This window comes from Sinocyclocheilus anshuiensis, unplaced genomic scaffold (assembly GCF_001515605.1).
Source record: "Sinocyclocheilus anshuiensis isolate Anshui unplaced genomic scaffold, SAMN03320099.WGS_v1.1 scaffold544, whole genome shotgun sequence".
Taxonomy (NCBI): domain Eukaryota; kingdom Metazoa; phylum Chordata; class Actinopteri; order Cypriniformes; family Cyprinidae; genus Sinocyclocheilus; species Sinocyclocheilus anshuiensis.
This window is the reverse complement of record NW_015555763.1, coordinates 2,286,985-2,301,981: the sequence shown is the minus strand read 5'-3', so window position 1 is coordinate 2,301,981 and position 14,997 is coordinate 2,286,985. Positions and strand designations below refer to the sequence as shown.

General features: G+C 36.1%; 1 protein-coding gene across 1 annotated transcript in view; it reads right to left on the bottom strand.

Annotated features, from left to right (window-relative positions):
- Positions 1–4,689: 4,689 nt before the first annotated feature.
- LOC107674096 (xanthine dehydrogenase/oxidase-like) overlaps positions 4,690–14,997 on the bottom strand; it is an 18,414-nt gene continuing 8,106 nt past the window's right edge. Inside the window, 16 exon segments of the mRNA XM_016467978.1 lie at positions 4,690–4,773; positions 6,351–6,518; positions 6,600–6,788; positions 6,872–6,937; positions 7,072–7,186; positions 8,452–8,504; positions 8,589–8,663; positions 9,266–9,394; positions 9,488–9,583; positions 10,047–10,128; positions 10,755–10,900; positions 10,976–11,167; positions 11,301–11,387; positions 12,412–12,499; positions 12,609–12,895; positions 13,448–13,570. Of these exon segments, the coding sequence (XP_016323464.1) occupies positions 4,723–4,773; positions 6,351–6,518; positions 6,600–6,788; positions 6,872–6,937; positions 7,072–7,186; positions 8,452–8,504; positions 8,589–8,663; positions 9,266–9,394; positions 9,488–9,583; positions 10,047–10,128; positions 10,755–10,900; positions 10,976–11,167; positions 11,301–11,387; positions 12,412–12,499; positions 12,609–12,895; positions 13,448–13,570 (1,947 nt within the window). The 3' untranslated portion in view covers positions 4,690–4,722.

The following is a 14,997-nucleotide window of genomic DNA, read 5'->3' as shown; positions in this document are numbered from 1 at the left end:
AGTCTTCTGGTCATGCAATTGATATTAAATGCAAAGATTCTTAAGTTATGCCATACTTTGTCTTTGCGTATTCCCTCGTTTCATATAAAACATAAGAACTATTTTCTTTTTTATATTTTAATCTTTAATGTTAATGTTTAACTGAATTTAAAGTGGGAAGTGAAGTGTTTTTTTCTTCTTCTTTTCTGTAACCCATATAGCCTACTTTTTTTCCCCTCACTATTATTTCACAGCATTCAGATTGAAGTGAATGCTTATTACGAAGACAACAATGATACAGCCATTGTGCATGTGTAAATACGGGCAAACATTTGCCCAACGGCCAGCAAACCTCATGAAAAACTGGAAAGCCCAGAATTTTAACAGAAACAAGCGTTTCCAGTCTGTCATGTTAATGTCATGCCTGTCAACAAGAGAAGACACAAGATAGGTGGATCTCGTAATTTTATAGCAATTTAAAGCTTTGTCATGTGATTTTACTAAGTCATCCTCTTTCATGTAATGTGTTTATCTTTACATTTACAGAGTGAAATCGTTGAATGAGGCTTTCAAAGGCAGGCGCTTCTGCCATACATCCACAGCTATGCAATGAAACAAATGTCCAGAATCTCTCAGGACACAAGGTCACTTTCAGAGGAGAGAGCTTTTCATCAAACACCATTATTAAAACCTTAATAAGGTATCAGTCGTATGTAAATGCTAGAAAATACGTTTAAAGGGGTCATATGATGCGATTTAAATTTTTCCTTTCTCTTAACCTTAAACCACATTTCATTACACCAAATACACAAAATAATGTTCTTTTTAGCAGCATCATATGACCCCTTTAATATTGTGAGGTGTTCTGAAATAATACATTTAATCTAATTATAGTTTGTAACAAGATTCAACATACTGTTTGAATATGCACAATATAGTCATTTAATGAGTATTGAAAGTAAATTAATATGGCAAGCTCTGTAGTCTAACCTGAATCATAAAGAATGTATTATTAATACTGTAATAAACCATCATTTAATTCAATTACTATAAGTAAACTAAACGTCATATACAAGTTGTGCTCATAAGTTTACATACCCCTTGAAGAATATGCAAAATGTTAATCATTTTCACAAAATAAGAGGGATCATGAAAATTGCATGTTATTTTTTGTTTAGTACTGTCCTGAATAAGCTATTTCACATAATGGATGTTTATATATACTCCACAAGACAAAATAATAGCTGAATTTATAAAAATTACCCCGTTCAAAAGTTTACATACCCTTAAATATTAATACTGTCTGTCATTTCCTGGATAATCCACAACTGTTTTTATGTTTTGTGATAGTTGTTCATGAGTCCCTTGTTTGTCCTGAACAGTTCAACTGCCTGTTGTTCTTCTGAAAAATCCTCCAGCTCCTGCACATTCTTTGGTTTTCCAGCATCTTCTGCATATCTGAGCCCTTTCCAACAGTGACTGTATGATTTTGAGATCCATCTTTTCACTCTGAGGACAATTGAGGGACTCATACATAATTACAAACGGTCAAAACATTTACTGATGCTCAAGAAGGCAACATTAAGAGCTGGAGGGTGTAAACTTTTTGAATTGGATGATCAGGGTAAATTGTCCTTATTTTGTCTTCTGGGAAACATGTATGTATTTATGTTTACGCAGGAAACGACACACAGTATTAAGATTTAAGGGTATGCAAACTTTTGAACGGGGTAATTTTTACAAATTCAGTTATTATTTTGTCTTGTGGATTATATATAAACATCTGTTATGTGAAGTAGCTTATTCAATTTTCATGATCCCTCTTATTTTGTTGAAATTATGAACATTTTGCATATTCTGCAAGGGGTATGTCAACTTATGTGCACAACTGTATCTTAGTATTCATTATTAATATTTAAAGAGGCACTATATATTTGTACTGTACACTCACATTAGATGGTACCAGTAATGTGATGTATAAAAGCTATCACATAACCTGACAAATCTCAATATTGTTAACTCTATTATTAGATTTCAGTTACAAAATAAATTAATCATTTTACAATGGGATAACATAAAAAATAGCTTGTGGACAATTCATCTACACTTCATTACCTGTTATATAAAATGTAAGTTTCACTAAGAGCACAGAGAGGTCATAAAAGCACAAATGATTTTGTGTTCACAGTATAATCTGCTCAGGACAAAATCTTCAATCTTTCGGTTTCTTTGGCAATTAACTCAATGCCTTTGTTCGCTGTTGTGCGTTTTAAAATCTGAGGACCCTCAAAGTCATTGTGAATTTCCATTTGCAGCCTGTTTTACTTTCATAAACATATTTTTAGAGTGAAACAGGATGCTTAAAAAAAAAAATAAATAAAAAATGTGGGGCAGGACTTGATTTTATCCATCAGGAGTTATGTGACTTGTGGGTCAAGTGTGTAATGCCTAACCAGTTATTTAGCTATTAGTTAACATTATGCAACTGACCAGTGGAAATTAGATTAAAGATTACAATGACAAACATTGTTTTTTTCTTTGGAACAACATGCACATATGAATCATACACAAGACCAGGAATGTGCATTAAGAAAGTAAATAAGGTCCATTTTGATTCCAGCTGACAACTTTTTTTTTTTTTTTTCTTTTGCTTTGTCTTACACCTGCACTGCCCATGGGGTAAAGGTGCCTGGATCTGCAGGAGGACACTAAAACAAACGCAAACACATGATGGTCAATAAACTTCAGTAGGCCCTGTCAAAAGCAACTGATATGATCTCAAACAATAAAACCACAACAAAGCAGCTCCATGAATGCCACATTTGATTTGAAGCTGCATATTGAGTTGAGTTGTACATAGGGATGTAACAATGCACTGCGCGCCAGTTGAAAATCGATACAAATATGTGACAATTCAAATCGGTTGAGATGTTAAACGAACTGCGATACAATTGGAGGTAGGAGTTTATATGAATGTATCTCTGAGGGGAACTGACTGACTTTAGAAAAGTTTAGATGATATTTTCTTTTCATTTCTGTATAATGCATATTAAAGCAGTGTTCATAAGCACTGCGCTGCTTTGTTTACAGAGGTAACCAAGTAAATGCTGTATTGCCGCTGTTGCAGAAGACCTGCTGTCAGAGAGTAAATTTGTGTTTTCATTCAGCTAGTCTGCTGTTTCTGTTTCATTCAGACATGTTTTATGTAGTACAGTTTCACAAAACTAAAGTCAGACCATTGTGTTTTTGCTTCAAATTTCGAAATTATACAATCTTATTTAGATTAAAAACTGCTCATGCTGCATGTGTGTAGCATCTTTGTTTGGATCGGGATTCAAATACAGTGGTTGCCTCTAATTTTAAATGGAAAGAGCACAGGCAAAGTGTTTTATTTGTGTTATTTATTTATTTATTTGATTTGGGGTTTCTTTAAAAAAAATTATCTTTAGTTTTGTTATTTGACATATTTCAATTTCACACAGAAATGTGCAGCATTTTGTCCAGGAATAATAAAAGGACACCTTTTCATTTATAATTTGTCTTTGTATCATGACATTGTATCATGAAATCATTATTGTGAATCGTATCGCATCGTGAGTTGAGAGAATCATTACATCCCTAGTTGTACACTACCGTTCTGAAGTTTGGAGTCGGTTTTATAAAGTTTTTAACAGAATTCTTTTGATTCTCACCAAGGCTGCATTCATTTGATCAAAACACCATAAAAACATTAATATTGTGAAATATTCTTACAACTTAAAGTAACTATTTTCTGTTATTATATTTTAACATGTAATTTATTCCTGTAATGCAAAGCTGAATTTTCAGCAGCCATTACTCCAATCTTCAGTGTCACATGATCTTTTAGAAATCATTGCTGATTAAGAAACATTTCTTATTATTATCAGTTGAAAACAGTTGTGCTGCTTAATATTAAAATTTTTTTCAGGATTCTTTGATGAATAGAAAGTTAAAAAAAACGTATTTATTTGAAATACAATCTTTTCTATTGTAATAAATGTTTTTACTGTCACTTCTGATCAATTTTATGCATCCTTGATGAATAAAAGTGTAAATTAAAAAAAAAAGAGAATCTTACTGAGCCCAAACATTTGAATGTTAGTGTCTGACTTGATTTGAATGTGTATGATTACTTCATATTCAGTCTGAGATGACCCTGGTTCAGATTTGATGCCAGTGTTTAATTATATCATTGCACAGCTCTGTGAGAATTATATGAACCCGAACATTAAGTTGACAGTCAACAGTGAAAGTTACTACATACCAGTTTAGTAAACTTGTCTTCACAGCCATTTCGTATCCGTTCAGGTGTGGCGGGGCTGTCCAGTCTGAAGGGTCCTGTCAGGCCGGACTCAGCCCTGGCAGCAATGATGGCATCTTTAATGGCATAAAACACTGAGGCCGCCAGAAAGAGAGGAGGCTCGCCCACAGCCTGAGTACAAACACAGCCATAAGAGTTAACAGACACAAACCATGATCTTACTGTGGAGTCAGTTGTTGTGATGCATCTAACCTTTGAGGAGAAGATGGCCTTCTCATTAGGAGTGTCTCTGAGCAGCGAGACCTTTAATTCAATGGGAATATCCCCAAAAGAGGGAATCTTATACATGCCAGGTCCGCGAGTGTATAGGTAACCATCAGGAGAGTAGCGTAGCTCCTCCAGCGTGAACAGACCTAAACCTTGCTGACAACTTTTTTTTTTTTTTTTTCTTTTGCTTTGTCTTACACCTGCACTTCCCATGGGGTAAAGGTGCCTGGATCTGCAGGAGGACACTAAAACAAACGCAAACACATGATGGTCAATAAACTTCAGTAGGCCCTGTCAAAAGCAACTGATATGATCTCAAACAATAAAACCACAACAAAGCAGCTCCATGAATGCCACATTTGATTTGAAGCTGCATATTGAGTTGAGTTGTACATAGGGATGTAACAATGCACTGCGCGCCAGTTGAAAATCGATACAAATATGTGACAATTCAAATCGGTTGAGATGTTAAACGAACTGCGATACAATTGGAGGTAGGAGTTTATATGAATGTATCTCTGAGGGGAACTGACTGACTTTAGAAAAGTTTAGATGATATTTTCTTTTCATTTCTGTATAATGCATATTAAAGCAGTGTTCATAAGCACTGCGCTGCTTTGTTTACAGAGGTAACCAAGTAAATGCTGTATTGCCGCTGTTGCAGAAGACCTGCTGTCAGAGAGTAAATTTGTGTTTTCATTCAGCTAGTCTGCTGTTTCTGTTTCATTCAGACATGTTTTATGTAGTACAGTTTCACAAAACTAAAGTCAGACCATTGTGTTTTTGCTTCAAATTTCGAAATTATACAATCTTATTTAGATTAAAAACTGCTCATGCTGCATGTGTGTAGCATCTTTGTTTGGATCGGGATTCAAATACAGTGGTTGCCTCTAATTTTAAATGGAAAGAGCACAGGCAAAGTGTTTTATTTGTGTTATTTATTTATTTATTTGATTTGGGGTTTCTTTAAAAAAAATTATCTTTAGTTTTGTTATTTGACATATTTCAATTTCACACAGAAATGTGCAGCATTTTGTCCAGGAATAATAAAAGGACACCTTTTCATTTATAATTTGTCTTTGTATCATGACATTGTATCATGAAATCATTATTGTGAATCGTATCGCATCGTGAGTTGAGAGAATCATTACATCCCTAGTTGTACACTACCGTTCTGAAGTTTGGAGTCGGTTTTATAAAGTTTTTAACAGAATTCTTTTGATTCTCACCAAGGCTGCATTCATTTGATCAAAACACCATAAAAACATTAATATTGTGAAATATTCTTACAACTTAAAGTAACTATTTTCTGTTATTATATTTTAACATGTAATTTATTCCTGTAATGCAAAGCTGAATTTTCAGCAGCCATTACTCCAATCTTCAGTGTCACATGATCTTTTAGAAATCATTGCTGATTAAGAAACATTTCTTATTATTATCAGTTGAAAACAGTTGTGCTGCTTAATATTAAAATTTTTTTCAGGATTCTTTGATGAATAGAAAGTTAAAAAAAACGTATTTATTTGAAATACAATCTTTTCTATTGTAATAAATGTTTTTACTGTCACTTCTGATCAATTTTATGCATCCTTGATGAATAAAAGTGTAAATTAAAAAAAAAAGAGAATCTTACTGAGCCCAAACATTTGAATGTTAGTGTCTGACTTGATTTGAATGTGTATGATTACTTCATATTCAGTCTGAGATGACCCTGGTTCAGATTTGATGCCAGTGTTTAATTATATCATTGCACAGCTCTGTGAGAATTATATGAACCCGAACATTAAGTTGACAGTCAACAGTGAAAGTTACTACATACCAGTTTAGTAAACTTGTCTTCACAGCCATTTCGTATCCGTTCAGGTGTGGCGGGGCTGTCCAGTCTGAAGGGTCCTGTCAGGCCGGACTCAGCCCTGGCAGCAATGATGGCATCTTTAATGGCATAAAACACTGAGGCCGCCAGAAAGAGAGGAGGCTCGCCCACAGCCTGAGTACAAACACAGCCATAAGAGTTAACAGACACAAACCATGATCTTACTGTGGAGTCAGTTGTTGTGATGCATCTAACCTTTGAGGAGAAGATGGCCTTCTCATTAGGAGTGTCTCTGAGCAGCGAGACCTTTAATTCAATGGGAATATCCCCAAAAGAGGGAATCTTATACATGCCAGGTCCGCGAGTGTATAGGTAACCATCAGGAGAGTAGCGTAGCTCCTCCAGCGTGAACAGACCTAAACCTTGCATGAACCCGCCCTCCACCTGCACACACAGCGACAAATCATATGATATTTATCATGAATTGACAATGGTGTGATCTGTTTAATTCAATTCAGATGAAATACCTGTCCAATGTCCAATGCTGGATTTAAACTCTTGCCCACATCCATAACTATGGACGTATGAAGATTCTGACAGGAGAGATAAAAAAAAAAAAGAGGAGTTAACTTTGAAGTACGGATCTCGAATATATAATCTATTATGCAGAAAAGTTGTTCTGTTGTCAGTAAAACTGGCATCTGAATATAACAAATAAATGTTTCACCTTATGACTGCCAGTTAGACAATCTATCTCCACCTCTGAGACGGCCACGCCATAACTGAAGTAGTTAAATGGCCTTCCTGAATTTGTGTCAAAATCATAGCCAAGATCTGGAGTCCTATACAATCAGATGAATAATACCTCTTAATTCTATGAGGACCAACAAGATTTGAAATGTGAAAATTATGAAATGTATTTAAATTTGATTTGTTTATACAGTGGGGGAAATATTTATTTGATCCCCTGCTGATTTTGTAAGTTTGCCCACTTACAAAGAAATGAAGGGTCTGTAATTTTTTATGGTAGGTTTATTTTAACGTATAGAAACAGAATACCGACCAAAAAATCCAGAAAAAACGCAGTATATGAAGGTTAGAAATTGATTTGCATTTCAGTGAGTGAAATAAGTATTTGATCCCCAAGCAAAACATGACTTAGTACTTGGTGCAGAAACCCTTGTTGGTAAGCACAGAGGTAAGACGTTTTTTGTAGTTGGTCACCAGGTTTGCACACATCTCAGGAGGGATTTTGGTCCACTCCTCTTTACAGATCCTCTCTAAATCCTTAAGGTTTCTTTCGGTTAAGGTCGTTTGGCAACTCAAAGTTTCAGCTCCCTCCACAGATTTTCTATAGGATTGAGGTCTGGAGACTGGCTAGGCCACTCCATGACCTTAGTGCTTGACTGTAGGGATGGTGTTCTTGGGGTCATAGTCAGCATTTCTCTCCCTCCAAACATGGCGAGTCGAGTTAATGTCAAAGAGCTCAATTTTGGTCTCATCTGACCACAGCACTTTCTCCCAAGCCTTCTCTGAATCATTTAGATGTTCATTGGCAAACTTTAAATGGGCCTGTACATGTGCCTTCTTGAGCAGGGGGACCTTGCAGGCGCTGCAGGATTTCAGTCCAATGCGGCGTAGTGTGCAACCAATGGTTTGCTTGGATCTGTCTCTGACATCCTTTGACAGCTCTTTGGTCTTGCCCATGGTGGTGGGAGAGGTTGGAATGGAAGATACAGATTGTGTGGACAGGTGTCTTATACACCTAAAGAGCTGACAGGCGAAAACTTCTTAAAGTGACAGAACTAATCTGTGTTCCACATGGGCACATAACCAATCTGTGGGAGCCAGAATTCTTGCTGGTTGGTAGGGGATCAAATACTTATTTCACTTATTTCATTTGCAAATCAATCTCTAACCTTTATATAATGTGTTTTTTTTCTGGATTTTGTTGGTTGATATTCTGTCTCTATTTGTTAAAATAAACTTACCATAAAAATGACAGACCCTTCATTTCTTTGTAAGTGGGCAAACTTGCAAAATCAGCAGGGGATCAAATAAATATTTTCTCCACTGTAGCTCAGAAAACACGCTGAAATAAACATACTTGTAAAATCCATTGGCAGACAGATTGACTCGGTGAAAATAGGCTGCTTTCACCTGCAAATGTGATTACATAATGTCTCATATAAAATACATAAATATATCAAATAATTACATGCAAAAACTTACAAACATACTGACCCAATCCTCCCAGCAGCCTTTGAGGTTTTTGTCTTTGTAAGGCTGAAGTCTCTGTAGTAATGTCTGACAAGCATTCTGTGGAAAATTAAAGGGTTGTGTGAAATTTTCAACTAATGTTGATTTGAAATATTGTGGATTAGTTTGATGGCTGACAATCTACTGTTCAGAAGTCTGGGGTAAAAATGTTTTAATTTTTTCAAAGAAAGTCTATTTTGCTCACCAAGGCTGCATTTATTTTATTAAAAAATGCAGTAATATTGTGAAATATCATTTAAAATAACTGTTTTCTATTTTAAAATGTAATTTATTTCTGCCATTACATGATCCTTCAGAAATCATTCTAATATTGCTGATTTGTCGATATATTAAATAGTTATTAAATTATTATAAATGTTGGCAACAGATATGCACCTTAATATTTTTGTGGAAACACATTTTTTCAGGATTATTTGATGAATAGAAAATTATTATTTTGATTATTTTGATGAAGATTATTTTGATGAATAGTTCAAAATAACAGCATTTATTTGAAATAGAATTTTTTTTTGTAACAGTGTAAAAGTCCTTACTGTCACTTTTGATCAATTAAACGTAGATTCAAAAAAAACAAATACTTTGAGCGGTAGTGTACATTAAAAAAGCATCATAAACATGAATATCTGCTGCATGAGGCTTACGTAGATGGCCATGCCGTTAAGGTCGGAGGAGGCGGAGGCAGCTGTAGGGCTGGTGTTGGGAACTGTGTTAGTGCTGGTCTCTGTGATGTGAATCTTTGAGCAGGGGATTCCAAGAGTTTTACTGGCCACCTGCACAACACAAAAATGTAAAGACAAAATTAATATGAACAGTGGTAACCAACATTTTAATATAGTATTTTTGTTGTGTTTTGTTTGCATTACCTGGACCATTTTAGTGTGCAGGCCTTGCCTCATCTCTGTTCCACCATGAGTTAGTAAAACCGAACCATCAGAGTACACATGTACCAATGCTCCTGCCTGAATGAAAAATATCCATCACACACATATCCCTGTCACGGAAACACCTGCCTCACCAGCCGAATCAGCTTCCTACACCCGCTCACAATCACCTGATTACTAATCACGGACACCTGCACCCACTTACCACACCACTCAAATACACACTCACCTCAGTCACTCGTCGGCTGGTCTCAAGGTTGCAAGCTTCTCTGTCCTGGATCCTCGCCTTCCGACCTGCCTGTCCCCCTCGGAATCCTCAGTTCTCGGCCGAAGGACCGGAGTGCCGACCCAGATAAGACTGTGTTTTGCTTCCCTTACTGCCTATGTTGAACTCTTTTCCGTTGGAAGCCTCTCCTAAGTTCCTGTTATTAAACTCTCTGACTTACGTTACCCTGCCTGTCTGCCTCTTTGTCCCAGTTGTGACAATACCGAATCACCTCTTTCTAATAGTTCTTTAGATTCTGAGAGGAAGAAGGCTGACCTGGTTAAGGAAGACAGCAGTGAAGCTGATGCCAAACTTGGTGGGAATGATGGACAACCCTCTCTTGGTCCAACGGTGCTGCCTGGAATTGAAATGTTACAGCAATTCTTACCAAGCTTTGCAGTGCCTAAACTGAAAATATTTCTACAGTAATATACAAATAAAATCTAACCATAAAGTGTTGGTTCATGAAATTATCTACTAATCTTATCTACTTATAGGATTTAAGCTGCCCCAGTGTTACTTTATATATTTATATAATATTGTAATATTTGTTAATATTTTGCATTAGCTTTTATTTTTATACTTTAGCTTATATTTTTATATTCATTTTAATTTTAGATTAAATGTTTATAATTTTATGTGCTTTTGCCATTATTATTATTATTATTATTAATATTTGTTTTAATTTCAGTTTTAGTAATGGGAGCAACTGAAGTAGAGAAAAATAATCTATTTTCCTTTTGTTATTTATACATTTGTAAATTTTATATTTATATGATTTAATATAGTTTTTTTATTTACATTTTTTAAATCTTTTTTTTCATCTTATAATGTATCTTATCATTTTTTTTGCACTGAAAGCATTATATCAATACACTCAAAATATCAAGGAAAATATGTTTTATTATTATATGCACTTGTGCATTTAAACTGCACAAGCTTTCAATTGTGTTGATGAGCTTAATATCTAAGAATTTTTCTGACCTATTATATTGTTCCAGTGCCTCCTTGCACTTGTTGAAGTCTGAGAGCTGCATGCACTCCTCCCAGCAGCGATCAATGGTGAACTGGTCCAGACGTTGATTGAAGGGTGTGAAATCCCCCTCCTTGTACATGTTCATCCTCCTCACCTGGAAGTAGTAGGAGACTTGAATAATCATGTACAACTGTATGGACTATGAGAAAAATAAATATGCAGTATGAACCTCTTCAGCAGGCAGACCACAGCTCAAAGCCACATCACTCATCCAGCTCTCTGCGATCATCATGCCCTGCGGCCCACCAAAGCCTCTGAACGCTGAGTTAGACGGCAGGTTGGTTTTACACATGTAGCCTGTGCCATGAATGTTAGGAATATTGTAGGAGTTATCCATGTGGAATAGTGCCCTCTCCAGGATCTGTGCATTGAGAGACAGGATACACATTTAGGCTTGGGATGTAAGAATATCTTGTAATGTGTGTCTTTGACCACCAGGGGTGTCTCATGGACCACCGGCAATAGATGTTCAAAACTTTTAGATGCCTACTCACTGACAATGACAGGTCCAGTGAATTGCCTGCGTTGCTGTAGAGCATCACATCAAGTGCCATCACTCTTCCATTGTTCATGTACCCAACCTAGACATCAGATTACAGAGTTTAATCTTTTTTCAACTTGAAAAGACACTCTGAGCTGCAGAAAAAGATGCCGATGGGGGTGTTTAAAAAAGCGCTCAGGACTTTTTTGAAAACACGGTTTACTCCACAGGATTATAATGTCAAACAGACGCTGGCAAATTAAAAAAAGACGCCAAGTGTGAACACGCCTTGATAGTGTATAAGACTTAGCAAGGACAAGGACAATAGGGTGACGAAATGTCCGATCTTTCTTTAACATGTCCTTGCAGGGGTTTCTAAATTGCCTAAAATCTCTAGGTTTTGGCTTTGTTTTCCTATTGTTTTTTGACAATGGAATCAGATGAGCCCTCTGCACAATCTAACTTTGCTGCAGTATGAATCAACCTGCTGGTTCGTCTGGCCAGAGGAGAACTGGTCCCCCGACTGAGCCTGGTTTCTCCCAAGGATTTTTTTCTCCAGTCTGTCACCGATGGAGTTTTGGTTCCTTGCTGCTGTCACCTCTGGCTTGCTTAGTTGGGGACACTTAATTTCCAGCGATATTGTTGGCTTGATTGTACAGATACTATTTAAACTAAACTGAGCTGGACGATGGCATCACTGAATTCATTAATGAACTGCATTTAACTGAAAATTGAGTATTTACTATTGTCCTTTTGCACTGACACACTATTTTCCTGTTTGATACTGTAAAGCTGCTTTGGCACAATCTGTATTGTTAAAAGCGCTATATAAATAAAGGTGACTTGACTTATACTTGCTGAAGGTAATGACCAAAAAGTAGTTTGACAAATAGTGTGCAGGCATTGTACAAAATCTACCAATCATGGTGTGAAAGAAGGTGGGAATCAACAGAGAACGGTCAAAGCAATGCAAATATGCATACATACAATGCACGAGGACTGTAGAGAGCATGTCAACAGGAAAGACACAGACATTTTAGGCAATTTAGAAATCCCGGCCAGTACAAATAGGACGTATGGTCCACCTAAAGGACAATATCTGGCTAATTTGTACAATTTTTCACCTTGTAATGTCCAAAGAATGGATGCCGACCACCTGTGACCAGCATGTCCTCATCGCGATCTAACATACAGCGAACTGGCTGCTTGACCCTAAAAGAAAAAGGTCAAACTAAATGTTTACCCTTCACATTGCTACATATGACATGACTTTATGTAATTAGGCACATTGTTCATTAGTTTGTGTTATAAATATTCATACGTATGTGCAGCAACAGCGACCACTGTGGACAGAATGGTGCTCCGACTTTCTTTCCCTCCAAATCCTCCTCCCATCCTCTTCACACGACATACCACCCGGTTAGCAGGCACCCCCAGAGCTTTAGCCACTAGGGCCTGAGGCAAACACATCACATTATTTGCATTAGGACAGTTTATTAGATAACTTATACCATGCAGGATGTGATCAGAGTCTTTGAATCCTTGTGCAACATCTCCTCTCTCTATACTTCTCACCGGCTGATAGAAGGACTTGTTGGCAATAGCATCCTGTGTGAAAGAGTGAACGCAAACATGTTAGCAAACCAGTCAAGCTTATCTTTATGTGTTATGTGTATTTTTGTACAAGCTGTTTCTCTGAAAACCTTGAAAAATCCTGTTATGTAATGATGACAGCAGGAAAAGCACTAAGCAATGGTGAAAGGTCAGAGCACAGCACCATGTTTTGCAATGATATTGTAGATCAGTGGTTTTGAAACCAAAACTTAGTTGTAGGTCATATTTTCAGTCCTATGAGGATCACATTTCAGGGTTGGTTTTTTGGTGTCAATTTGTCATGTTTGTTTCCGTGTGCCATGTGCTCTCCTGTCTACTGTTTAGGTCTTTTGTTTTTCAGCTCTGTGGGCTGAAGTCTGGTCAGATGTACCCAGTTTTGTGTTACTTTCAAATTTTTTGTAAATATAGACCATTTTGAAAACTTGCTGGCTGTGCTGCATTTGGGTTGGTTTGTACACCACACATGACAAAACCATGGACCATAGCTAGATGATTCTGTTTTCTGTAGTGTGTGTGTATGTGTGAACATGTGGAGTAAATACAGACCTGAATGGTGACAATCACAGGCTGCAGTTCCTCATAGCTGATCTTCACATCTTTGGCTGCTCTCTGAGCATGGGCCTGTGTGTCTGCCACAATGGCCCCCACTATATGTCCAACACATGTGACCTAGCATGAAAAATCATTTTGAGGAACAAAACCATAAACTCTACATGACTATAAAAAAGTGACAAAGCATATGCATGTGACATCAATGAATCAAAAGTTTGGGGTTGGTAAAAATTTTAAAATGTTTTTGCTCATCAAGGCTGCATTTATTTAATGTAAAATACAGCAAAAACAGCAATTTTGTGAAATATTATTAAAATTTAAAATAACAATTTTCTACTTTAATATATTTTAAACTTTAATCATGTGACGAAAAGATGAATTTTCAGCAGCCATTACTCCAGTCTCCAGTGTCTCATGATTTTTCAGAAATCATTCTGATATGTTGATGTAGTTCTCAGGTAACATTTCCTATTATTATCAATGGTGAAAACCGTGGTGCAGAATGGTGCAGAAACCGTGATTTATTCAGGATTCTTTGATAGAAAGTTCAAAAGGATAGTATTCATTTGTAATAGAAAGGAGTCCTTAAAAATTCTTTACTGTCACTTTTAATTAATTGCATGAACAGATTAATTATTCATTCAATAAATTAAATTTGCTGAGTAAACGAATTAATTTCTTTCAAAAATAAAAATAAAAACTGACCCCAAACTTTTGAAAAGCAGCAGTTTATGTCAATGACGCATATCAAAGACATATCAAACATTTAAATAATTTTAAATAAAAGTGATTCAAGCATGTATGGAAGCCAAATTCCACCTTGGAAGAAAAAAGGTAATCGTGAAGTATATCACAATAGCAATGCATTTTTTTCATAATTGTGACTTAATTTCTCATAAATGTAAATATTGTGCAGTGTGACAGTAAGTCTAACAAAGTGACTTAATTTCTTTTTTTTAATTTAACTGACAATTAACTTTATTTTTTCACTCTGAGATGTAAACAGGCTTCCATAACAAACAGCAATAACGGTCTTAGCTGCTAATGTGTGACATTTTATAGGGTAGATTAAGATTATTTTTTAACTTTGCCACGTCCAAGATGCTCAAACATTAAAGCAAATGTCAAAGTGTAACTGCATCAATAAATGATTATGCCGTAGAAAAACGCCTCATCATAGAATTGCCCTACACTGCAATCAAGTGAGATGCATGTGAGATACATTTTGCATGGGAATCCATAAATATCTGTCACAAATGCATGATGCCATTTACTACAACTTCCAAGTGATACACTCTATTTTGTGTAAGAAATGTAAAAGCCATTATGGTAACCTTATGCCTGATCCACTCTGCATCACAACTAAAAACTGGTTCTAAAAGGCAAATACTGTCATAATCAATCTAATAGCTGCACTCTAAAAAATGCTGGGTTGTTTCAACCCAACTTTGGGTCAAATATGGACTAACCCAACCATTGGGTTAAAAAGTTAATTTAAAAATGTAACCAAAATTTAACCCAACAGTTGGGTTAGTCCATATTTG